This window comes from Lissotriton vulgaris, chromosome 4_1 (genome assembly GCF_964263255.1).
Source record: "Lissotriton vulgaris chromosome 4_1, aLisVul1.2, whole genome shotgun sequence".
Taxonomy (NCBI): domain Eukaryota; kingdom Metazoa; phylum Chordata; class Amphibia; order Caudata; family Salamandridae; genus Lissotriton; species Lissotriton vulgaris.
The window spans coordinates 1701454498-1701481543 of NC_141691.1; the positions used below are offsets into that span (position 1 = coordinate 1701454498).

The following is a 27046-nucleotide window of genomic DNA, read 5'->3' on the forward strand; positions in this document are numbered from 1 at the left end:
TGGCCACCTCACAAGGGCCCTGGAACTTATAATTTTTGTTTACAAATTAAGTACTGCTCCAGAACAACAACTAGAGGCTTGGAAAGAAAGGAACGGACATCAGCACATGGAAGTGGTGCATGCCATTTCCGGAGTGGCACGGTGTCAGTGCAAAGTATTTTAGCTTCAGGCAGAAAAGTATGTATAAGCGATCACTTGCCCTACAGTGCTTTTATGTCAGTATGTCCGGATTTGAGTGATAAGAGAACCAATCAGGCTCACAAACTTCATTTATTTTCACAGCTGTGAATCATTTTTTTTTTCAAATTCTGAAATATGATAAAGCAGATCTTTAATCCTAGTGGCCTATTTTAACTAATATATAATAAAGAAACAACAATGGTCCCTGGCAAGGAGACAAGTGAATGAAAATGAATATAGACTCAGTCAGTTCTATATTGGCGAAGACATGCCCAGCCGGGCAGAGGTCCTCAAAGTTTATGTTTAGATCAAGGTATGTAAAAAACAACAATAACACCTTCAACAATTCACGTACGGGGGGGCACAAGCCTGTACCCAACCACAACAATACACAGACAAGGACATACACAAAGGGCCCAAAGGGTTGTGGTTGGGTACAGGCTTGTGCCCCCCGTACGTGAATTGTTGAAGGTGTTATTGTTGTTTTTTACATACCTTGATCTAAACATAAACTTTGAGGACCTCTGCCCGGCTGGGCATGTCTTCGCCAATATAGAACTGACTGAGTCTATATTCATTTTCATTCACTTGTCTCCTTGCCAGGGACCATTGTTGTTTCTTTATAATTGAGCTCCCCGAGGTCCCTCGCTGATACTATTTGGGGTCCCCTTGTTGTTTAAAATAGCTATTTTAACTAATGTCAATAGATAACATAGGTGGCATTTGATACAATCTTTTACATGGTGCTAAAGAACAAGTTACTTTCCTTCTGTAACGCTTTTTCTGGTGGATACAGTATCTGCCTGTGGATTCCTCACCTTTTGAATATCCCCTTGCGTCAGCAACATACGGAAATTATTTTTGTAGCCCATAATAGGCCCATGCCGGCTTGATGACATCAGTTCTGCCATTTTTTCCGTGCCTTCAAGGCACATGGACAGACCGACAACAGTAGATATATACACAGTATACATAGTACACAAATGTCAAGATAACACACACAGTGTGAAACCAATGCAGGAAAGCAAGTGAAATAAAACATTTCCTTTGACAATGAAAATATTAACATTACAGTAACTCGGGTATAGAAGAGTGGACAACGGGGAGGCGGGTGGGTTTGTGAGGAATCCACAGGCAGATACTGTATCCACCAGAAAAAGCGTTACCGAAGGTAAGTAACTTGTTCTTCTGATGGATACATATGCCAATGGATTCCTCACCTTGTGAATAGAGTCTCACAGCAGTCCCCACTCCCGGAGGAGGGTGTCCACTCTCCTATACCAGAAAATCTTGGAGGACAGAGCGCGCAAAGTGGCCGTCCCTCCTCACCTCGGAATCCAAGCAGTAATGCTTCGCGAAAGTGTGGAGGGAGGCCCAAGTCGCCGCTCTACAAATGTCCTCTACAGGTACACCCCTTGACAAAGCAGATGTAGAAGACTTTGCCCTAGTAGAGTGAGCTCTTATACCCTCTGGAGGGTCTGTACCCGCCAGGGCCTAGCAAATCTAAATGCACAGGATAATCCATCTCGATAGCGTGCGCTTGTGCACCGCCTTCCCCTTCTTGCAGCCAGCAAATCCAACAAAGAGCTGGTCATCCACACGATAGTCTTTAGTCCTATCGAGGTAGAAGCTCACCGCCCTCTTCAGGTCCAAGCGGTGAAGTCTCTCCTCCTCCTTGGAAGGGTGAGGGGGAGGATAGAAGGTAGGGAGGGTAATGGACTGCCCTAGATGGAAGGGAGTTACCACCTTCGGCAGAAAAGCAACCCTGGTCCCGAGTACCATTCGTTCAGCATGAATGGACAAGAATGGGGGCTTAGAACTAAGAGCTTGAAGCTCAATTACCCTCCTTGCCGAGGTAATTGCAACAAGAAAGACTGTTTTAAAAGACAACAGCCTCAAGGGACACTTGTGCAATGGTTCAAAAGGCGAATCCATTAAAAAAGTGAGCACAAGATTCAAATCCCATTGAGGAACAATAAAGGGAGTAGGAGGGAAATTATTCAAAAGGCCTTTTAGAAACCCAAAACAATAGGAGATTTAAACAAAGACGGCTGATCCGGCAAACCGAGAAATGCCGATAAATAACCCTGGATAGTAGCAACCGCAAACCCTTGCTGAGGCAAGGAAAGCGCAAACTGAAATATATCAGATAAAAGAGCCCTCAAAGGATCAATGGACTTCTCCCCACACCAAGCAACAAATTTAGACCATCTATAAGAGGGAATGGACTTGGTGGAGTCACGCCTGGCCGATAAAATGACATCCACCACATCGCGCAGAAGAGAAAATAAATTCAGGTTGCCCAGTTCAATCTCGAGGCATGAAGGTGTAAGGTCTCGAGGTGGGGGTGTAGAACCTGCCCCTCCATCTGAGAGAGGAGATCTGCCCTGAGAGGGAGACGTAGCGGAGGGCACGAGGAGAGGTGGAAAAGATCTGTGTACCACACCCGTCTTGGCCAATTCGGGGCAATCAATACGACTTGGGCCCGATCTTGGCGAATCTTCCTCAGAATCCGAGGAATCAAGGGTATGGGAGGAAATGTGTCAAGGAGTTGAGAGTCCCAATTCAACTGAAATACATCTCCCAGCGCTCCCTGCATCGGAAACTGGAGACTGCAGAATGACGGGCAGTGCGCTTTCTCGTGAGTGGCGAACAGGTCCACCTGAGGAGTCCCCCACATCCGAAAGACGTGACGAACCGCCTCCGGATGGAGCCTCCACTCGTGATCGGCTGAAAATTGCCGACTGAGACTGTCCGCATGCACGTTCAGAAATCCGGCCAGATGATTTGCCATCAGACAAATCTGATGGTCCTGAACCCAGGACCAGAGAAGCAGAGCCTCTCTGCAGAGACACTGCGACCCCACTCCTCCCTGCTTGTTGACATACCACATCGCAGTCGTGTTGTCCGTAAGGACCTGAACCGAACAACCGCGAAGGGAAGGGAGGAAGGCCTTGAGCGCCAGACGAATTGCCCGCAATTCTAGAAGGTTGATCTGAAGCAACCTTTCCTCTGGAGACCAAAGACCCTTGATCTCCAGATCCCCCAGATGAGCACCCCATCCTGGAGTGGATGCATCTGTTATTACCGTGGCCACCAATGGAGGCAGTTGGAAAGGCTTTCCTTGAGACAGATTGCCCTCCACTCTCCACCAAGACCGATACGCCGCAATTTCTCTGGAGATTCTGATAGACTCCCTGAGATCTCCGTTGTGTTGAAACCACTGCCTGCGGAGGCACCACTGGAGTGCCCTCATGTGCCAGTGTGCATGGTTGACCAGAAGAATGCAGGAAGCCATCAGACCGAGCAGACGGAGGACCTTCAGGACTGGAACGACAGCTCCATTGTGAAATAAAGGAATCATGTCCTGTATGTCGCGAATCCGCTGTGGAAGAGGGAATGCCCGATATAGAGTTGTATCAAGTACCGCACCAATGAACAGGTTGCGCTGTGAGGGCACCAGGTGAGATTTGGCTACATTTATCGAAAAACCCAACCTGTGCAACAACTGAGTTGTGACTTACAAATGATGGAGCACTTTGTCTGGAGATTCCGCCTTGATTAGCCAATCGTCCAGATAAGGGAATACTGGAATCCCTGACCTTCTGAGATGTGCAGCCACCACAGCCATCACCTTGGTGAAGACTCGAGGCGCAGTAGTAATACCAAACGGAAGGACCGCAAACTGGTAGTGTTGTGACCCCACCGTAAAACGGAGATACTTCCTATGCGACTTCAAGATCGGGGTATGAAAATACGCATCCTGCAAGTCGATCGACACCATCCAGTCTTCTTCCAGCAGCGCCTTAAGAACCTGTGCAAGGGTGAGCATCTTGAACTTCTCCTGCTTCAGGTAAATGTTCAAGATCCTGAGATCCAGGATTGGACGAAGTCTGCCATCCTTCTTGGGAATCAGGAAATACCGGGAGTAGCATCCCCGACCCCTTTCCTGCTCCGGAACCACCTCTATTGCACCTTTTCTTAGCAACGCCAGGACTTCCTCCTGCAGGAGCAGCAGATGGTCCTCCGAGCAAAAGCCTTGGCAAGGAGGGTAGTTGGGAGGGAATTCCCGAAAGTGAAGTGCATACCCATGAGATTGAGAACCCATAGGTACGAAGTGACCGATTCCCAATCCCGTAGAAAATAGGTAAGCCGGCCCACCACTGGACCCTCATGATCCGGAATGGCGGATCTAGGGCTTCTTTGCTGTGCTGGGAGGGGGTGGGTAGAGGGAGAGGAAGAGGAGGAGGAGAAGGAAGCTTGACGAGCTCTTTGCCTGCCCCTGTATGACTTGTACAGCGAATTTTGCTGCTGCTGCGATTGTTTGTAGGTCCGAAAGGAAGACCTGCCAAATCCTCTGAATCTTTTTCCCACAGTACCCCTGGACTGTAAGCCCAAAGATCTTTCAGTCGCCCTGCTGTCCTTAAACCTCTCGAATGCGGTGTCAGCCTTTTTCCCAAATAAACCTGACCCATCAAAGGGCAAATCCATCCAGGCAGCCTGGACATCCGCAGAGAATTAGGAGGACTTTAGCCATGCAGCTCTCCTGGTGGCCACTGAAGATCCCATCACTCTTGCCACCGAGTCAGCAGTGAATGACCTGCCAAGCAGCAGCCTGAGTGTCAGCAATCACCTCTTGAAAGTCCTTCCTATCCTCCTCAGGAAGTTTTGGAACCAGCTGTTTGACGGAATCCATCAATGCATGGATATAGCGTCCCATAAGACAAGTAGCGTTTGTTGATTTGAGCGCCATACTTGCTGAGGAAAATACTTTTTTTGCAGCCTGGTCCTGCTCCTTCGACTTCTTATCCCCAGGAACCTGTGGAAAAGCGCTCGCAGATTTTTTCGAGCAGGCAGCCTGCACAACCAAGTTCTCTGGTAAGGGGTGCGTGGATAAAAAGTCCGGGTCACCAGTCGCCACCCTATACCTTCTCGCAACAGCCCTCGAAACAGCAGGGGCTGTAAGCGGTCTTTTCCACACCTCAGATATAGGCTCCGCCAAAGCATCATTGAAAGGGAGCATAGGCTCGACAACAGAGGAAGGTGAACACGAGGTAGGATCAGATTCAGCATTGTCGTCAAGGGTATTGGCGTCGATGGTCTTGGCGTCGAAGGCTTCGGCGTCGCCAAGAAATGCCAAGGCGGCGTCGGAGCCGGCATGAATGGCATGAAAGGCTCAGGAGTGTAAGCCTGAGGAATACCCAGATTATATGCCAATGGACCCGTGGGACCAACCGATGCACCAGAGGGGTACATAGCATTCAGGAACTGAGTAGGGTCCTGACCTGAAGCCGGAAAAGCTGGATAAGAGCCCACAGGTTGCTCTCGAGGGAGCGGAGTCTTCTCGACTTCGACCTCTACCTCAGGCTGGTGCACCGGGGTCGACAAACCCGCAGGCAACGGAGTCTCCTCTTCACCTTCTTCTTCTTCTCCCTCATCCTCCTAGACAAGTGAATGAGATGGAGCCGGAGAAGGATTCAACACCGGCTTTGGTGAATGAACCGGCTAATCCGCAGGCGAAGCCTAACCCTCGGAGTCTTGAACTTCCGGAGTCGGAGTCACCTCATCCTTGCGAAGCAACTTCACCTGCGACTTCGGCCTCGAGTCCTTCCCAGAGTGATGAAGAGACTCATGACTTCTCTTCTTGTGCTTCTTTTTTGATGACCTTGAAGCATGCGCCGAAGACTACCTCGAGTGAGACTTCGAACGAGACCTCGAGTCCGTGACCTCGATCTCTTCTTGTCCTTGTTCTTCAACTTGGCAACAAGGAGCTTTGCCTCCCTCTCACGAAGTGCCTTGGGATTCATCTTCCTACAAGAAGAACATTCTTCGACGTCGTGGTCCGAACTCAAACACCAAACACAGCACTCATGAGGATCTGTAATCGATATCATCTTGCCGCATTCTCCGCACAGCTTGAATCTGGTCTTCTTCGTGGAAATCTCGACAGGAGACAAAGAAGCAGCAAGACACCGAAAAGTAAAAACAGTAACAAAGTTACTAAACAGCTATAGAGGATCCCTCGAAAACTGTTAGCGTCAATGAGGCGGAAAAAAGGGAACGGATGTCATCACGCTGGCGTGGGCCAATTATGGAGTCGGTGACGTCAGCGGAGTCGTGCGCGATGCCGTGCCTGTGACGTCGTCGCAAAGCTACAAAAAAAATTTCCGAATGTTGCTGACGCAATGGGATATTCACAAGGTGAGGAATCCACTGGCAGATGTATCCATCAGAAGGTTTTAGCATAGCATTTGGACTAAACGTGTGAACCAATTTATCGTTCATTTCAGAAGTTAGAACGAAAGATACTCTTAATGTTATAGACTGGCAGTGCAACTGTTATAGCAGGAACCTTCAAGCTAGTGAAGTAGAAGAAAAAAATCAAGAAAATAAGTTTTGACCATCAAAATTGGTCAGAATGAACAAGTTACTTACCTTCAGTAAAGCATTATCTGGTAGAGATGATCTAGCTGCAGATTTCTTACCTTTGAATTTCCCAGGCTTCAGGCTGGATCCGGAAACTTTTGCTCGGCAATACCCCTTGCGCTTGCTGTCGGGTGGCTCCATTCAGCTCAGAGTGACGTCGTCGGCATTGTCGGTTAGGACGTTGCAGTACCTATATAGGCGCAACTCAGGCGCACGGACAACAGTACTTTTCTTTTTTCCATGCCAGAAGCGCAGGGCCATCATGTAACTGATGTAGTCGTGTGCAAAACTAAGGCCCTGAAAAGAAGAGTAACCCTAGCCCTACAAAATGAGTCCGCAAGTGGGGCGGCATGGGTGGGGCTGTAAGGAATCTGCAGCTAGAGTCTCTACCAGATAATGCGTTATCGAAGGTAAGTAACTTGTTCATCTGACAGAGACTTCTATTTGCAGATTCCTTACCTTTGAATTAAGTACCAAAGCCATACCATCCCGGCTGTGGGTTGCGGACCAGTCCCTTACATTAGGAAGTCCTGCAGGACCAAATGGGCAAAATGCCCGTGCCTGTGGACCTGTGACTGTCCAGGCAGTAGTGCTTGGCAAAGTTGTGCAAGGAAGCGCACGTTACCGCCTGACAGATGTCAAGGACTGGGAAACCCGAGCCAAGGCCGTAGTCGCCGCCTTTCCCCTGGTAGAATGGGCACTTAAGGGGGCTGCTTCTTGGCCAGGGCATAGCAGATCTTAATGCAGAGAATGACACAGCAAGAGATGGTCCTTTTCTGCCCACCCGCCGCTTCTTAGGTCCCACCTACCCCACAAAGAGTTGGTCGTCCACCTGGTACTCTTTTGTGTACTCAAGGTAGAACGACAATGCTCTTTTTGGGTCCTTTCAGTGGATACGCTCCTCTTTCTTAAAGGGATGCGGGGCACAAGGAAAGTGGGCAGCGTGATGGATTGACCCAGATGGAATGGGTTCACAACTTTAGGTAAGAATGATGCACGGGTGAGAAAAACCACTTTCTCTGGACAAGACATCATGTAGGGAGGTGAACAAGAGTTGACAGGTTAGGGTGAAGAACCCTCCCCTGATGCTGTGACAGAAGATCCGCCCAAAGGGGTAGCTTGATCTGAGGATCGATACTCAGAAGCTTTGGATACAAGACTCTCCTTACCCAGTTCGAAGCAACAAGGATGACTTGAGCCCGGTTACACCTGATCTTCTTCAGAACCCTGGGCAGGAGTGGCATGCGTGGAAAAGCGGACTGCAGGCCTGAGCTCCACTCGCAACGAAAAGTGTCATGGAGCAATAGCTGCCTTGGAAACTCCAGCATGCAGTATTGCTGACAGCACTTTCTCTTCGGAGGTGAACAAATCTAACCAAGGTTTTCCCCACTGATGAAAGAGACCTTGAGCCACCTCCGACTGGAGACACCATTCGTGATCCACTAGGCATTGATGGCTGAGTTTGTCAGCCCTAGCGTTAAGAGAACCTGCCAGCTTTTGAACCACCAGGGTTATGCCTTGCTGTTCCAGCCATGTCCAGAGATGCACGGCCTCTTGACAAAGGGTCCACAACCCCACCCCACCCTGCTTGTTGCAGTACCACATGTCGGTGGTGTTGTCCGTGAACACCTGCACTAACTTACCCTTGACACTGCGAAGAAATGCCTTCAATGCCAACCGAATTGCTCGATACTTCAACAAATTGATGTGGATCCCCGATTCCGCCCGAGACCAATGTCTCCTGATCTCCACCTCTCCCAGATGGCCACCCGACCCCAGGAATGATTCATCTTTCACGACTGTGAGCTCTGATTGGGGAACGGGGAGGGGTCTGCCGTTGACCCAATCGCGGTTCGTCAACCACCCCTGCCGATCTCTCGTGGTTCCTTCGGCGATCTGGATCACGTCGGTGAGATTTCCTCGATGCTGTGCCCACTGGAACTTCAGGTCCCACTGTAAATCCTGCATATGCCACCTGGCAGGAGGACATGAGGCCCAACAGCCTCAGAGTCAGTCTCACCGAAATCCAGGATAGAGGCTGAAACATCGGAATCATAACCTGAATATCCTGGATTCACTGCTCAGGAGGATAGGCCCACAACTGCACTGTGTCCAGAACAGCTATGATGAAAGGGAGCGTCTGAGAAAGAGTCATGTGTGACTTTGGCATGTTTATAGAGAACTCCAGCGACTGTAGGAGAGCCCCCGTAGTCTGAAAGTGGGAGACAACACCCTGAGGCAAGGGCTCCTTCAACAGCCAGTTGTCTAGGTAAGGGAAGACTGACACTCCTAACCTGCCCAGATGAGCTGACCGGCGCCAACATCCGAAGGACACTGGTAAAGCCGAAGTAGAGCACAGTAAACTGAAAGTGCTTGCGACCTACCTTGAACCACAAGTTACGCCTGTTCCCGGCAGGATGCGGATGTGAAAAGACGCATCCTGCAGGTCCAACCCTACCATCCAGTCTTCTTGGTCTAGGGAAGACAAGACCTGAGCTAGAGTGAGCATCTTAAACTTGCCATTGAGGAAAAGATTGATGGTCCGAAGATCTAAAATGGGCCTCAACCCTTCGTTCTTCTTTGGAATTAGAAGGTAGGAGGAATAACAGCCACTGGCTACTTCTAAAAACCGGGACCCTATCTATAGCTCCCCTAGTCAAAAAAGCTGTAACTTCCTACAGGGGCAATTTCAGATGATCCTCCATCAGCTGTTCTTGATTTGACAAAATGGGAGGAGGAAATGAAAAGAAAAACCCACCAGTCCGATGTTATGGATATCCAGTGGGGGAGATGATGATGGATTCTCCGGTCAACAGGAGTGCTGTGGTCTTGCAGATTCAGACTAGTAGTGCTTGGAGGCTGTGGCTGCCGAGGGCAGGGTGGCCGACTACTTCTGACTTAACATTCGTGAGTCTGAATGAACCGCGTCCACGTCCCAGTACGACTTGGGAAGCCTGCGCAGGACGGTGGCTCGGATAGGGATGACGTGGCTGGAAACCCCTTCCGTTGCCATGAAAGGGACAAAAGGTAGAATGCCTGTAACTCAGGGGTCACTGAACCGTACTAGGTCCGAATCTGCCTTTCCCCCCCAAAAGACGTATTCAACAAAGGGCTTGTCCATTAGATTGAATAAAGAACAGAGCACGCACCCCGCCAACTAGTTTAATGGTCCCACAACTGGGATCCCGATGTATGAGGGGTGATATATCTAGGAGTAGACACTGCACCGGACAAAATATATACAATCCAAATATATGCAAGGGAGAGAATTTTTTCCAAAAATATATGTATTTTTATTCATTTATCTATACATCTTTAGACTTGATATAGAGCAAAAGTGATTCTTTAACGTACATAAATAACACATAATATTGCACAACAGACATAAAAAGTTGCAAAGGGATAAAAATGACAAAGGTACTTTTAAACTTCAAGGCCTACCCAGCAACAATCCACACTTCATTCATACTTTCATTCTCTCAGATTCTCACCAAACAATTCTAACTAAAGTTCTATCACTCCACTCACATTCTTCAATACATTCCCATCATTCTGTTATATGTCACACATAGATGGTAAATATGTGGCTTAGAGCAGAGTCTTATTCTAGACAAATACTCATAGTACGGCCCCTTATTTAGTATAACAAAATATGCCGTATTTCTTGCGACATGAGCCGACGCGCGTTTCGGTGTACAGGCCCAAAGGGCCACACCTTCGTCAGGGCTGGGGGTTGTTGACTGGGAGGGAAGATGATAATAATCTGAAAACAAAACACAATGCCTTAGTATTTCTCTAAACAAAGAATCCATCTATCATGATAAATTTCTCTCTAGTACAATTTATTAAAACAGTGCAATTTCTTTAGATCATAATTATTGTCATTTATTTTATGTCTACGTGGTTGTCATTTTGACCATGTGCAGTACCCAACTACCTAAGAACACTCCCACTGACAGACTCCCGAATAGGTGAGATCTGTGAAGGCAATTAGATGGCCAGGGCTAAGTAACCAATCAGGGACACAATATTCTTCTTACATACTACACAACATATCACATTATAGCATACACTCATTTTGGAACACATGTAGACCAAGAACGGAAAAAAGGAGTTTGTTGCATGTCACTAGATGCTACAGTGTTGGTAAACCCCACCTTTGGCTGGGAAGGGGGAGATTTTAACCCCAGCACAAAAAAGGTAGGGAGTGTGTTTACGGACATTCTTATTAAAAAGGCGAGATAACCTGAGGATCGGAGTTAATGTTAAGGCAAAGAACCTATAAGGCAAATAGTTTTCTAGATGTTTATGAAGTTAATTTAATCTATAACAGTAATACAAGCTCAGGTCTAGTTTCACTTCTAAAAGCTGCCATAATATAATTTACCTGATTTGGTATTCACAGGGTTTTCTAATATAGAGATGCTTTATAGATGTTTTCAGTGAACCAAAGATCACCTAAATGGTAGAGAGTGAGCTCTGATTATCCACGGTCTATGTTAATTTATTTTAACTAAACAGTGGCAGGAGTTCGCTTAATTACCTGAGTCCGGAGAGTTGTATTTCAAAAATAGTACCGGGCTCCACTAAGTAGGAATTGGCCGCGAGAAGGCGAATGGAGGATCACTATGTTTTCGAAGTTTTAGGTGGTATCAGACTCCCTTTCCCTGGGGTAGAATTGCGTAGTAAGTATACAACAAAGTAATAAAAGATATGATCATTAGAGATTGATACCCACCGGGGATGACAGGAAGATTAAACACTATTTATACAGGGACTCTCAATATAAATAGTTACCTGTGATTGCTTACACGCATTTCCCACTTAGCTTATAGGCATCTTGTCTCATTACCCACCAGGTATTTGCGTGTGCAACCCGCAGTTCAACATATATCGTCTGACGGACTGACACTATACAGACTCAGTGTTTAATCTTCCTGTCATCCCCGGTGGGTATCAATCTCTAATGATCATATCTTTTATTACCTTGCAAACAAGTACTTTGTTGTATACTTACTACGCAATTCTACCCCAGGGAAAGGGAGTCTGATACCACCTAAAACTTCGAAAACATAGTGATCCTCCATTCGCCTTCTCGCGGCCAATTCCTACTTAGTGGAGCCCAGTACTATTTTTGAAATACAACTCTCCGGACTCAGGTAATTAAGCGAACTCCTGCCACTGTTTAGTTAAAATAAATTAACATAGACCGTGGATAATCAGAGCTCACTCTCTACCATTTAGGTGATCTTTGGTTCACTGAAAACATCTATAAAGCATCTCTATATTAGAAAACCCTGTGAATACCAAATCAGGTAAATTATATTATGGCAGCTTTTAGAAGTGAAACTAGACCTGAGCTTGTATTACTGTTATAGATTAAATTAACTTCATAAACATCTAGAAAACTATTTGCCTTATAGGTTCTTTGCCTTAACATTAACTCCGATCCTCAGGTTATCTCGCCTTTTTAATAAGAATGTCCGTAAACACACTCCCTACCTTTTTTGTGCTGGGGTTAAAATCTCCCCCTTCCCAGCCAAAGGTGGGGTTTACCAACACTGTAGCATCTAGTGACATGCAACAAACTCCTTTTTTCCGTTCTTGGTCTACATGTGTTCCAAAATGAGTGTATGCTATAATGTGATATGTTGTGTAGTATGTAAGAAGAATATTGTGTCCCTGATTGGTTACTTAGCCCTGGCCATCTAATTGCCTTCACAGATCTCACCTATTCGGGAGTCTGTCAGTGGGAGTGTTCTTAGGTAGTTGGGTACTGCACATGGTCAAAATGACAACCACGTAGACATAAAATAAATGACAATAATTATGATCTAAAGAAATTGCACTGTTTTAATAAATTGTACTAGAGAGAAATTTATCATGATAGATGGATTCTTTGTTTAGAGAAATACTAAGGCATTGTGTTTTGTTTTCAGATTATTATCATCTTCCCTCCCAGTCAACAACCCCCAGCCCTGACGAAGGTGTGGCCCTTTGGGCCTGTACACCGAAACGCGCGTCGGCTCATGTCGCAAGAAATACGGCATATTTTGTTATACTAAATAAGGGGCCGTACTATGAGTATTTGTCTAGAATAAGACTCTGCTCTAAGCCACATATTTACCATCTATGTGTGACATATAACAGAATGATGGGAATGTATTGAAGAATGTGAGTGGAGTGATAGAACTTTAGTTAGAATTGTTTGGTGAGAATCTGAGAGAATGAAAGTATGAATGAAGTGTGGATTGTTGCTGGGTAGGCCTTGAAGTTTAAAAGTACCTTTGTCATTTTTATCCCTTTGCAACTTTTTATGTCTGTTGTGCAATATTATGTGTTATTTATGTACGTTAAAGAATCACTTTTGCTCTATATCAAGTCTAAAGATGTATAGATAAATGAATAAAAATACATATATTTTTGGAAAAAATTCTCTCCCTTGCATATATTTGGATTGTATATATTTTGTCCGGTGCAGTGTCTACTCCTAGATATATCACCCCTCATACATCGGGATCCCAGTTGTGGGACCATTAAACTAGTTGGCGGGGTGCGTGCTCTGTTCTTTATTCAGTTTCTTTTTCCCCCTACGACCTGCCTGCATCCTTAAAGAAACCCATTGGGGAACCCCCTTCTTTCGCTTTTGTCCATTAGATTGGCCTGGACATAGCCTGAGAAGCTAGTTGTCCTAAGCAAGGCGTGGCACATCAAGGCCACTGTCGTCAAAATCTATCTGCCCAGCGAATCAGTCACATCAAGGCCATACAGCTTGGTGAATTTCGCAGCATCTCACCCAACCATAACTGCTTAAGAGAGCACAGTCCGGGCCTCTTCCAGGACTTGTAGCAGCACTTGCACAACCGTCTCCCAAAGGGAGTGGGAGAAACAGGCAAATAAGCACGTGGTATTCACCGACCCCAATGCCAGGCTGGAGGAAGAAAACATCTTCTTTCCAAATGAATCCAGCCTCTTGGATTCCTTATCCTGAGGGATGGAAGGGAACACACCCTGGGATGTAGAGGCCTGCACTACCAAACTTTCACAGAAAAGTTGTTGGCTATGGGACTGTGGGTCAACTGGCGCTGGGCGATGGCAGCGTGCAATTGTCCTATATACAGAAGCCCCTGTGCTAGGCTTGGACAAAGTGCCTACAAGACCATCAGTCATTACTTCGTTAAAGGGGTTCGCAGGTGGAAGCACCTGGTTGAAGCACTTGAGTTAGGTGATTAGTCCCGACTTGCACGGAGGGCAGCTCTAGTCCGAGGACCTCAGCTGCCCTTTTAACCACCATGGCGTTGGATGCCCCCTCCTCCGAACCCACAATTGGTGGAGAGAGCATGCCAGTATCTGGAGAACTGTCGAGTCCACTGATTTCACCAAGTTCCCCATTCAGGTCTAACTGCTCTGCTTAGTCAGCCTGGTGTTCCAAAGGTTCCATAGACCCTCCCATTCCTCTCCCGAGCCTAACACATCCTCAAGTGCTCAGGCAACAACATAGATACCTTGGTTCAATTGGCGCTGGAATCGGCGATGAGCGACATCGTTTGACTCTGTGTCATCAGGGAGAAGGATGAGGCTGGTGCCGCCGGTGGGCACCGAAGGCACTGACTTAGAGTTGTTTACTGGAGGAAGTTTCGATGGCACGACCAGCGTCGACCCAAATCCGGGATTTGATCCACGAGGCCCCACCGGTGCTGTGGCTAGAGCCTATGGTGTCAAACCTGATGGGGACCCTTACAACTCTGCGCCGGCCCGAGAGCCCGCCAGAGGAGCGGCCCACTCAAATAAGTGGCAGATAGCCTCGTAAAATTCTTATATTTGAGCGGGAGTCGCTCAGGCTCCCGGAAAGGAAGTGCGGCGCAAAGTCAACCCTGGCTCAGGTTCCGCAGAACCCTGCCTAGAGCTACAGTGCCCCTTACCTCTTTTGTCAACGAACAACAGCCAAGGTGAAGATGACTTCCTATTCTTCTTGTGCCTCGTCCCGGAGTGTCCCGAAGACCTTGAGTGGGACGAAGAGGACTTTGGGCTCCGGAAGCAGTCTTGCGATCTCCTCTTCTTTGATCAGGACTGAGATCTCTGCAGAGTCCCGCTGGACAGTGTCGACTGCCGGGCCGCAAGGAGCTGCACAGCCCGCTCCCGCAAAGCCTTAGGAGCCATAGCATGGGCAGTACGAGCACAGGTTTGAATCATAGTCGCACTTGAGCCACCAGAGGCAGCGAGGTGGGAGTCGGTAACTGACATCATGTGGTACCAGGCACCGCATGGCTTGAACCCAGTCTCCCTCAAAGACATCCTTGCACACAAAGGAATTTTTTTTGTGGATGTTCAGATATATATAAAAATCAACAGATGAGGGGGCAGGGAAGTAAATTAGGGATTTAATGGGCCTCTACGCTATTGAATTAGGTCTTCACCTCATGAGAGGTAGAGCACATAGTTAAAATATCTAAAAGTTGATTTAACATTGTAGATTCTACAGCAAATACATTGTGTTTTGGTATGTTGGGAAGTCTCCAAATGGCAAAATGTTATTTTGCCTAGAGCAATAAGAATCCTTGTACATTACTAAAGGCCACCCAGGTGACTGACTTGCACAGCATCATTCATGGGGTTAGTAGAAAAACAACCCGTTGCTTACTCACTGAAATATGAACTGTGGGATTTTACTATCACAAAGAAGATTTGCACAATCCAATTCCATCCGAGTAAAAATATTATTAGGTGTGGGTTTGCAGGCATTTCTTGATAGGTCCAGCTGTACACCAATTTGCAAGTTATTTACCACTCTGAAAACTCTAGTTAACCTACTCATATAATGAGCAGGAATAAACGTGTTTTCAGGGTGTAAATACAACTTTTGGTGTTGTAAAGAGAAGAATTTCTCCTTGGGGAACCAAATTTTGCTAACTGAAAAAACCTTTAAAAGAATTTTTAGGATCAAATGCACTCTTTGATCACATTTCAGCATTCCCTCGAGTACCTGAGGGATTCTATTTGAAGGTCCAAAAAAGTTAACAAGCCACTCCAATCTAAGAAGCAAATTTCAAGCTAAAAAGAAAATTAGATAAATAACTTTTGAAAATTAGTCCTATAATGCATACAGGGTGGTATAGAAGAAAACTTTGACCTCCTCATCTATGGTCTACACTGATCACTTAGTACTGTTAAGTGTCTTCTCTTGGCACTAAGAATGTTCAAGAGATTATATGCCCTGCTGTGTAAGGTGTGTGCAAGAACGGCGCCAAAGTCAATTGCCAAACGAGTTGACGGGAGACAAAGCAGACCGACGGTAAGAGCTCTCAAAGAACCCCGGCGCCTCTCCGTGTTTAACATCCGTGTTTAAACATCCGTTACAGACTAATCGTGAAATTTAATTTAGAGATGCCTCTACGTGTATAACATCCGTGTTTAACATCCGTTACAGACGAATCGTGAAATTTAACTTAGAGCTATCTCCTCGCATACCAGACCCGGTTGTGCCGCGTCCCAAAGTCCACTAACATGCTCTTAATCGCTGCAATATACAGCCCTTTTTCAACCATTCACATCCGGCCCCAAACGTGAGAAGTAGGCACATATTAACACCGCCAGGCCATCCACCACACGAGTGGCTACGAGCATCCAAGCATACAACAAATACGTTCATTTTCCAGCAAGAAAACTTACGGGAAGCCAAACAACCCCCCGCCCGATGGTCACATCAATGCGATTTTGCTGTGAGTCAGTGGGAAGCCAAACCGCTCCCTTTAATTTTCCTTTATTGTCTTTCCTCTTCCACCAGGATACTTTTACAGAATATCAAGAATTAGTATATCACTTCCTCTCATCTAACTGAGGTTGATCAAAATTCAGAAGAAACCCCTACAGGTACTACGTGAGTGAGTGTTGTTCTGAATGTGAAGTTGAGAGTCTCTTTTGGCGGCTGATATTGACTGAGTGTTTTTGTTAATTTCATGTTTTCCAGATTTTTTCTGTTTTGGTCCTGAGGAGAGTCCCATGAACTAACGGGATTCGAAACGCGTCGACCTACTTGTATTGACAGACCTGTGTATATTGACTTTATGACTTCATGATTTGTATTGGATTCATTTAATTGCATTCAAACTCGACTACTAATTGTTTTTCAAAAGAGAAATTCAGTTCCCTAGGCCCATCCTAGTTGTAAATATTTGAGAGGGCCATATTAATGAGGGTGGTATGGGAATAACATCCTATATTTCCCTTATGATTCTGGATTGTTAAAATAATGGATTCAGATCTTTTTACGTCTTTTGACTTCCATTCACTTGCACATACTTTTCCTTCCCCTCACCACTTTGTATGTGTTATACATTGTTTTGAATATCTGTGGTATGAGTGATGCTTTAGAAGTTTGACGAATAAGTGTTTGAAATATATGTAGTTTGTCCTTTTTTGTCTTTGTCTACACAATCCTTTCAACACCAAACTGTATATATTCACTATTTTCCTCCAACGATTTGGATTTCCTTCTTAGCGTTTATTCAAGAACAAATAGAATTACTTTAAATTGTGATCCATGAACGCTTGATGCCAAAAAGCAAAAGAAAAAACCCCAAAAAATGTTGTTAATAAGAAATAAATTTATATTTTTTGAGATACATTGCAGGACTGAAAGAGTGGTCTTTCAAGTTGAGAATGATGAACTCAACTTATTGATTCTTTGACAAAAATGTTTGAGCAGTATTGGCAATTGTTTTGTTAACACCTTCGATGCTCATGACGAGCTCAGCTCGTCATGAGGTACACCTCTCGTACACTCATGACGAGCTGAGCTCGTCATGAACAATGGGATTTCCAATTCTACAGCACCGGAGGAGAATACCATGAGCATCGATGGTGTTATATATAGATGTGGCGCAGCCTTACTGCGTTTAAGCCAAACCCTTCCTTGTTTCTAGGCTGCTGTGTAAGGGGCATGCCCCATTGCAATGACGTATGGCTGTTCAACGTGCACAGTATTGCAGAGGATGATCTGAGATCACTTTTTAGGTTGAGCATTCGAGATCTCTTGTATATACTTTAGTACATACTTGTCCGCTAGGACTTGTCTGCTTCCACTTACGGACTTTTTTTCTCTTCAACTGCATATATTTAAATGTCTTAATAGAAAACGACCAGTAGAGGTCAGTAAAATACCAGAATTGCTTTCTGCTGAGGGACTTTTTTTTCTCATTTTTCCGGCAAATGCCTCTATTTAACTTTTTTGATAGAAAACGACCAGCAGAGGTCAGTAAAATACCAGAATCATATTCGAATTCTCTAGGTTCCAGTCCATAGAAATGATCTTCCACGAGCACCCATAGACAATATTTTTTTTTAATCTTGTATTTTCAGTGATATGACCACGAAGGCCATGATTTTAGATTAAAAACAGAGCTTTGGACTATACCATTTCTCCCTGAAAAGCCATATTTCTCTCCATGTGTTCCCATACCTGGCGTGTCACACAGTTTGGTGCTTACTTTCCCTCCATGTTAAAGAACAGTAGATGTTTCAGCACCTAGGCTAATGTGCTGCATAGCTAAATGCATATAAGGACCCAAAGGCGAGACAGATTGCACTGCAAATGCTTGTTAGGTCTTGGCTACAAACCTGCTTTAGCGGTCTCTATGCAGACCTATTGTTTCCCATACATAACAGGTACTTAGAGTGGGCATTAGGTTAGTTCATAGTGGATGGTTTTGATGTCTCTCTCAGTTTGTCTGCTCCTAAATCAATTGTTTATATTCCCCCACGCCCCCATCCTGTTGCTGCTTTCCTGCTTCACATCCTCTCCAGGTTTTTCGTTATTCAAGTTATTTGTTTTTGCCTTTACTTTTTCATTTTGAATTTACCGAACATGCACATGTGCCAAGGTGGGTCAATCTATTAAAAATGGACGCCTACATCACAATGTGAATGAAATGTGAAGCAGGTGGTCATTTTCATGAGCCATATTTTCATAATGGTCATGAAGACTTTTTGTTAGCTTAAATGGTTTGCTGACTAAATGCTGAAAACCTTGAAACACAAAACTGCACTTACAAACAAAAAATAGATACCAGAGTAGTAAGAAGCACAGTCATTTCACAGAACAACATACCTGTAGAATTGTCGTCACATTGTTGACAGTGCTCTGTGCTCGTGATAGTTAGGTGACAGCCAAACGCCAGTCTGCTATAATCAAAACAGCATTTAATATTATCAGTATTCAGTAGGGCATTATGCGTAAAGGTTATCACTTTAATTCAGTATAGGCATCATTAATCAAAAAGTGCTCTACGAAAAGGCAACTCACTTATCTGCTCCGTTTTTGATCATTCTATGTATACACATTCTTCTAATCCTTCAAATTCGATATGGAAAGCTCTCAGAACACGTTCCATCTATTTAATGCCTTGCTATGTTAAAATAAAAAGCCAATTTAGAGGACGGTGATAACTGGAAACCTGTCAATGGGTGCCAGATTTCTACTCTGCTGTACTACTCGATTTACAAAGTGGCTGGAAGCAGTGACCCCGGTGACAGAGTTGCCGCCGGATACGTAAAAACACCACCCTTTCTGTGGCTGTCAAGCGAAGGAATGGCGTCTGATAGTAATTGTTCAATATAGCAAAGCTTGTTGTACTGTTGCACTCAAATTGTCTTGATTATTTCAAAGTATATTTTTTTCTTTTTCAGGTCAGGCGCTAGGTCTGTTGCACGGTGCCTGCCGTGCCTTAACGAATACAGTACTATATGGGAAGGGGAACAACCTCTTCTCGGAAGGCCTGAGCACTTCTTTCACATCAAACTTCAAGGTTTTTCTTCTTATGTAAACGAAGTTAAATCACATTATTCAATCTATAAGACTGACGTTCAGTTGAAAATCACTGTTTTATTTTTATCATAATTCTGGTAGTTTTTCTTCATGAAAAAAATGTATTCAACACTCTTCTCTTTTACCATATGCCCAATGCATTTCGGGTCAAAACAGAAAGGTGACCCATCGTCAGAGGCCTATGTAAATAGCAGAAAACAGGACCTTAGCATTTGTATTCATCATCATATGATTTGAAACATCAAGTTATATACAAAGACCATTTATAAGCATAATAACGTAAAGAATTATTGTTGGGTGAAGTTAAATAATCGGTGTTCTGACATAGTTTTGTTGCAGACTGGAATGGTTTTATGCCGGATTCAGTGCTCGAATACTCGTGAAGTTCGTGAACTTAAAGTGCTAAAGTGTGGGATAATTAATAACGTACAACGGGGTGATTAGGGGCGGGTTCCGTGCTCAATGAGGTTGTTCAGATTCGTGATCGCCAAGTGCTGAAGTGGAGGATTATTTTTTAAAAAATTGGTAAAATCCCTCATGCTACTTACTCGTGCTAGAGAAGAATCGAGCGCTGGTGTCTGTCCGCGTTGTTTAACTCGCAGTGAATGGAGTGCGGCTAGTGGATATTGCTTAAAGCGAACGTGTTCGCGGTCACGTGATAAACCGGAAGTGTGCCGTCTGTTTTGGTTAAACGTATTCAGCAATCATACAAGATCGATCTACTTATAAAACTATGTAGGGGATGATGTTAGTGGATCAGCTGAATCAATATTATATTGCCTGAAGTTATGTTAGTGATCGGCGAAGGATGAACATGTGATGGTAGTCACGTGATGTGTACGTCGGAGAGTAATACAGAAGTGCAGAACCTATGGGTGTTAGTGCAAAGCGTGTTTGAACAATAAAGTTATTGTGATGGCAAACAAAACACTATAAAAGAATTATATCATAATGAAATGAATCGCTTTTTAAACCTAATTAATGTGAAAGGCCTGTAAGGATATTCAACATTTTTTTTTTTTTTGTTTAACATTTGTCAAATACTCGTCATTCAAAACAAAGGAGATAGATTATTCATCATCATTACTGAAAATACAGATAAATATAATAGTTTCCACAATTAACAAAATCGGGGTGGAGATTTACCCTATTATTGGACATTATGCATTTATAGAAAGCATGCAAATTCAATCCTGTCATTAAGCCCCGATGCTGTAGACTCTGAAGCTTTTTAATCCAAAAATAAATTCTGTTCGAAGTCTTAGTTTTACTGGATCTATGTCGCAGCGTTGTTTCACCACTTCCAATACCGTAAATTTTAATTGTGATATTTGGTGTCTTGCTTCCTGCCAATGTGTTGCCACTGTTGATGTTTTACTTTGTGCCCGAATGTTGCTCTTGTGTTCTGTAATTCGCACTTTTATTGTGCATTCTGGCTGTCCGACATAATTTTCCGCAAGGGCATTTGATGGCATAAATTGTATTTTTAGTGTCACAAGTGCTGTTATGGTATAAATTGATTTTGGAACTCTTTGTGGGGTGCAATAGTGTATTACCCTCTATAACATTGTTGCAGTGTATGTAGTTTAGACATTTTTACATCCTTTTGAAGGTAGTTTTTGGTTGTTTTGATGTGGTTAGGATCTCTTTCAAATTTTTCGATCTTTGATATGCAAATGTTACATGTTCGCTGTATAAATCTTTCAAGTCAGGTTCTGTATTAATCAACGCCCAATGCTTGTTAACAATTCTTTTAATTTTCGTTGCATCAGTAGAATATTTTAAGACACACTGTTTTTTTCTCTGGAATGGTTAGACTTGTGGTCAATAGTTTATTTCTTGGAATTTTAGTGACTCTCTTAATTGATTCTTCGAGGACGCTTTAAGGGTACCCTCTTTGTTGATATTTCTGTATTTGTGATATGAATGCTTGATCAAGTTTATTACTATCGGATGTTATCCTTTTTAGTCTGATAAATTGTGATGCTGGTAGATGCTTCTTAAGGGTCTCAGGATGTAAGCTTTGGAAAAGTAAACTTGAATTTCTATCTGTGATTTTTGTGTATACTTCAGTTTCCAGTTGCCAATCGATTATATTGACTCTTACATCAAGAAATGGCATAGTTTGATTGTCAATATTGTGTGTGAATTTAATCCTTGGATTAAAGTTGTTGATAGTATTGACGTTCATTTCCAATTTTTCTTTAGAACCCTTCCATAAGACGAAGATATCGTCGATGTATCGTTTGAATATGACAACATTTTCTGTCCAGTTAAGATTGTTTAAGATATGATCGGTTTCAAATTTGGACATGTAAATACATGCATATGATGGTGCTCCTCCAAAGCCCATAGATGTACCGTTACATTGGTTAAAGAAGTTTCCTTGCCATAGAAAATAGCTGTGGAATAAAGCAAATTGCATTAGTTCCAATATGAAAATCTTTTGAGAGTCTTCTAGATCTTCTTGAAGCAGTCCCCATTCTAACGCTTCCAAACCTTCTAGGTGAGGGATTGAAGTATAGAGGGCAGTTACATCAATCGTACATAACCAATATTCTGCTCCATGATCTAGTGTTATTTCTTCCAGTAGATTAAGGAAGGTTGTGCCGTCTTTCAGATATGTGCTACCTTTTTGCACTATAGGATGTAAAAACCTGTCAATATATTTGCCTATGGGTTCGGAGATGGATCCGCAAGCTGAGACGATAGGTCTGAATGGTGGATTTTTATTGTCCTTATGGATTTTGGGAAGCATATATAGCTTTGGTCGTCGTGGGTATTTGGTTTCAAGAAATGCATGAGTCTTTTGATTAATCCACTTCATTTCCAGTGCATGATTGATAATGTTTTGTAAAGTTTTTTGATATTCCTTGTTTGGATCATTTTCTAGTGGAATATATCTTGATGTGTCTTGTACGTGTTGATGACTTTATCGTTGTAAAAGTCAGTGTCCATTACGATCAATGCTCCCCCTTTATCTGCTCTTTGAAAAGTCAGTTCACTATCTTGACTTAAATTTTTCAGTGTGTTCCATTCACGTGTAGACAGATTTGTTTTCTTTGGTTTGGTGAAGGCAATTTGTTGGACTTCTGAGAGTACAATCCTTTCAAAGGCTTCTATTGTTTTGTGTGTGAATGGTGCACAGAATGTGCTTTTTTGTCTGAATTCAGTTTGAGTGTCTTTGAAGAAGTATCTGAGTTTCAATAATCTGAAAAATTTGAAAAGTGATATTTCTGTCTCCGGTAAGTTAGATTTGTTAGTAGGAACAAATGATGTTCCTTGGTTCAGAACTGCTATCTGATTTTGAGTTAATTGTTTTTTAGAAATGTTGATGACTAGGTCATCTTCGATTTGCCGGTTTGGCTTCTGTTGCGTCCCAATGCTTGTTCTTCTTCTGTTAGACTTTCCTTTCCTTGTTTTCATTGTTGAGGTGGTGCGTTGGCTGCTGGGCTTATATGGAAGTTTATACATGGGCAGAGATTTACAATCAAAAGAAATGGCAACAACCGCAACATACTCAACATCCACAAAAACCCACTCCTAGCTCATCACAAGAAAGTGTGGTATCTGAATCTGAGATATCACAAACAAGGCAACCCATAATTTCAACAACAAAACCAGTAGAGAAAGGATCACAAATAACACAACCACAGCAACCTACTTTTTTAGATATAAGCCCAGCAGCCAACGCACCACCTCAACAAGGAAAACAAGGATAGGAAAGTCTAACAGAAGAAGAACAAGCGTTGGGACGCACCAGAAGTCAAACAGGCAAATTGAAGATGACCTAGTCATCAACATTTCTAAAAAAACAATTAACTCAAATCAGATAGCAGTTCTGAACAAAGGAACATCATCTGTTCCTACTAACAAACCTAACTTACGGGAGACAGAAATATCACTTTTCTAATTTTTCAGATTATTGAAACTCAGATACTTCTTCAAAGACAATCAAACTGTGTCCAATATACCATCAGATGAAACCAGCATTGAATTCAGACAAAAAAGCACATTCTGTGCACCATTCACACACAAAACAATAGAAGCCTTTGACAGGATTGTACTCTCACAAGTCCAACAAATTGCCTTCACCAAACCAGAGAAAACAAATCTGTCTACACGTGAATGGAACACACTGAAAAATTTAAGTCAAGATAGTGAACTGACTTTTCAAAGAGCAGATAAAGGGGGAGCATTGATCGTAATAGACACTGACTTTTACAACGATAAAGTCAATCAACACGTACAAGACACATCAAAATATATTCCACTAGAAAATGATCCAACCAAGGAATATCAAAAAACTTTACAAAACATTATCAATCATGCACTGGAAATGAAGTGGATTAATCAAAAGACTCATGCATTTCTTGAAACCAAATACCCACGACGACCAAAGCTATATATGCTTCCCAAAATCCATAAGGACAATAAAAATCCACCATTCAGACCTATCGTCTCAGCTTGCGGATCCATCTCCGAACCCATAGGCAAATATATTGACAGGTTTTTACAACCTATAGTGCAAAAAGGTAGCACATATCTGAAAGACAGCACCACCTTCCTTAATCTACTGGAAGAAATAACACTGGATCATGGAGCAGAATATTGGTTATGTACGATTGATGTAACTGCCCTCTATACTTTAATCCCTCACCAAGAAGGTTTGGAAGCGTTAGAATGGGGACTGCTTCAAGACGATCTAGAAGACTCTCAAAAGATTTTCATATTGGAACTAATGCAATTTGCTTTATTCCACAGCTATTTTCAATGGCAAGGAAACTTCTTTAACCAATGTAACGGTACATCTATGGGCTTTGGAGGAGCACCATCATATGCATGTATTTAAAAGTCCAAATTTGAAACCGATCTATCTTAAACAATCTTAACTGGACAGAAAATGTCATATTCAAACGATACATTGATATCTTCGTCTTATGGAAGGGTTCTAAAGAAAAATTGGAAATGAACATCAACACTATTAATCCAAGGATTAAATTCACACACAATATTGACAATCAAACTATGCCATTTCTTGATGTAAGAGTCAATATAATCGATTGGCAACTGGCAACTGGAAACTGAAGTATGCACAAAAATCACAGATAGAAATTCAAGTTTACTTTTCCAAACCTTCCATCCTGAAAACCCTTAAGAAACATCTACCAACATCACAATTTATCAGACTAAAAAGGATAACATCGGACAGTAATAAACTTGATCAAGCATTCACATCACAAATACAGAAATATCAACAACGAGGGTACCCTCAAAGCGTCCTCGAAGAATCAATTAAGAGAGTCACTAAAATTCCAAGAAATAAACTATTGACCACAAGTCTAACCATTCCAGAGAAAAAAACAGTATGTGTCTTAAAATATTCTACTGATGCAACGAAAATTAAAAGAATCGTTAACAAGCATTGGGCGTTGATTAATACAGAACCTGACTTGAAAGATCTATACAGCGAACATGTAACATTTGCCTATCAAAGATCGAAAAATTTGAAAGAGATCCTAACCACATCAAAACAACCAAAAACTACCTTCAAAGGGATGTCAAAATTTCTAAACTGCATACACTGCAACAATGTTATAGAGGGTAATATACTATCGCACCCCACAAAGGGTCACAAAATCAATTTATACCATAACAGCACTTGTGACACTAAAAATACAATTTACGCCATCAAATGCCCTTGCAGGATAATTATATGTCGGACAGACAGAACGCAAAATAAAAGTGTGAATTACAGAGCAAAAGAGCAACATTTGGGCACCAAGTAAAACATCAACAGTGGCAACACATTGGCAGGAAGCAAGACACCAAATCTCACAATTAAAATTGATGGTATTGGAAGTGGTGAAACAACGCTGCGACATAGATCCATTAAAACTAAGACTTCAAACAGAATTGTTTTCGATTAAAAAACTTCAGAGTCTACAGCCATCAGGGATTAATGACAGGATTGAATTTGCATGCTTTCTATAAATGCATAATGTCCAATAATAGGGTAAATCTCCACCCCGATTTTGTTCAATGTGGAAACTAATATATTTATCTGTATTTTCAGTAATGATGATGAATAATCTATCTCCTTTGTTTTGAATGACGAGTATTTCACAAATGTAAAAAAAAATTAAATGTTGAATATCCTTACAGACATATCACATTGTGTTTAAAAAGCGATTCATTTCATTATGATATAATTCTTTTATAGTGTTTTGTTTGCTATCACAATCCCTTTATTGTTCAAACACGCTTTGCACTAACACCCATAGGTTCTGCACTTCCGTATTACTCTCCGACGTACACATCACGTGACTACCATCACAGGTTCATCCTTCGCCGATCACTAACATAACTTCAGGCAATATAATATTGATTCAGCTGATCCACTAACATCATCCCCTACATAGTTTTATAAGTAGATCGATCTTGTATGATTGCTGAATACGTTTAACCAAAACAGACGGCACACTTCCGGTTTATCACGTGACAGGGAACACGTTTGCTTTAAGCAATACCCACTAGCCGCACTCCATTCACTGCGAGTTAAACAACGCAGACTGACACCAGCGCTCAATTCTTCTATAGCACGAGTAAGTAGACTGAGGGATTTTACCAATTTTTAAAAAATAATCCTCCACTTCAGCACTTAGCGAACCCGAATCTGAACCACCACATTGAGCACGGAACCCGCCCCTAATCACCCCGTTGTACGTTATTAATTATCCCACACTTTAGCACTTTAAATTCACGAACTTCACGAGTATTCGAGCACCGAATCCGGCATAAAACCATTACAGTCGGCAACAAAACTGTCAGAACACCGATTATTTAACTTCACCCTACAATAATTTTTTACGTTATTATGCTTATAAATGGTCTTTGTATATAACTTGATGTTTCAAATCATATGATGATGAATACAAATGCTAAGGTCCTGTTTTCTGCTATTTCCATTGGCCCGCTGACGAAGGGTCACCTTTCTGTTTTGACCCGAAATGCATTGGGCAATATGATAAAAGAGAAGAGTGTTGAATGAATTATTTTTCATGAAGAAAAACTACCAAAATTATGATAAAATAAAACAGTGATTTACAACTGAACGTCAGTCTTATAGATTGAATAATGTAATTTAACTTTGTTTACATAAGAAGAAAAACCTTGAAGTTTGATGTGAAAGAAGTGCTCAGGCCTTCCGAGAAGAGGTTGTTTCCCTTCCCATATAGTACTGTGTCTGATAGTAATGAACAGTGTCCGTCAGGTGCCATTAGAGCAGGTGTCCCTTTTATTGGTAGCATTGTGGTTCAGCCAAAAAAATCTTTCAAATATCACCCAGGTCCTCAGTGGAAACTTATAGCACGCAGGAAAACACTTGCCAGGTGAGTTGTGGAAATGACTCCCAGTGTAGATTCATTTCCAGGGCATACATAAGGTGCAACAGTGGTGCCCTGCTACCAAAGTATGGCAATCTTGCTGCCATGGATCTTTTGTTCAGGCAAAGAGGCTCCCACCATATGTGGGGAAGCTACTTCATTGGGAAAATGGGCGCAAAACTGAAATGAGGATGCAAGAATTCACCTATACTGCTTTTTAAATCGCAACATT

At 42.9% G+C, this 27046-nt stretch overlaps 1 protein-coding gene across 7 annotated transcripts in view; it reads right to left on the reverse strand.

Moving 5' to 3' along the window:
- Nucleotides 1–27046, reverse strand: part of C4_1H8orf88 (chromosome 4_1 C8orf88 homolog) — a 736309-nt gene that overhangs the window by 35666 nt on the left and 673597 nt on the right. For 3 of the 7 annotated variants that reach the window (XM_086967012.1, XM_086967016.1, XM_086967011.1), the window contains one exon: nt 18713–18786. The exons of 3 other annotated variants lie outside the window; for them this stretch is intronic. In XM_086967012.1, the coding sequence (XP_086823138.1) occupies nt 18727–18786 (60 nt within the window). In that variant the 3' untranslated portion in view covers nt 18713–18726. The remainder of the gene's footprint in view (nt 1–18712; nt 18787–27046) is intronic. One more of the 7 variants, XM_086967013.1, reaches the window with a different exon arrangement.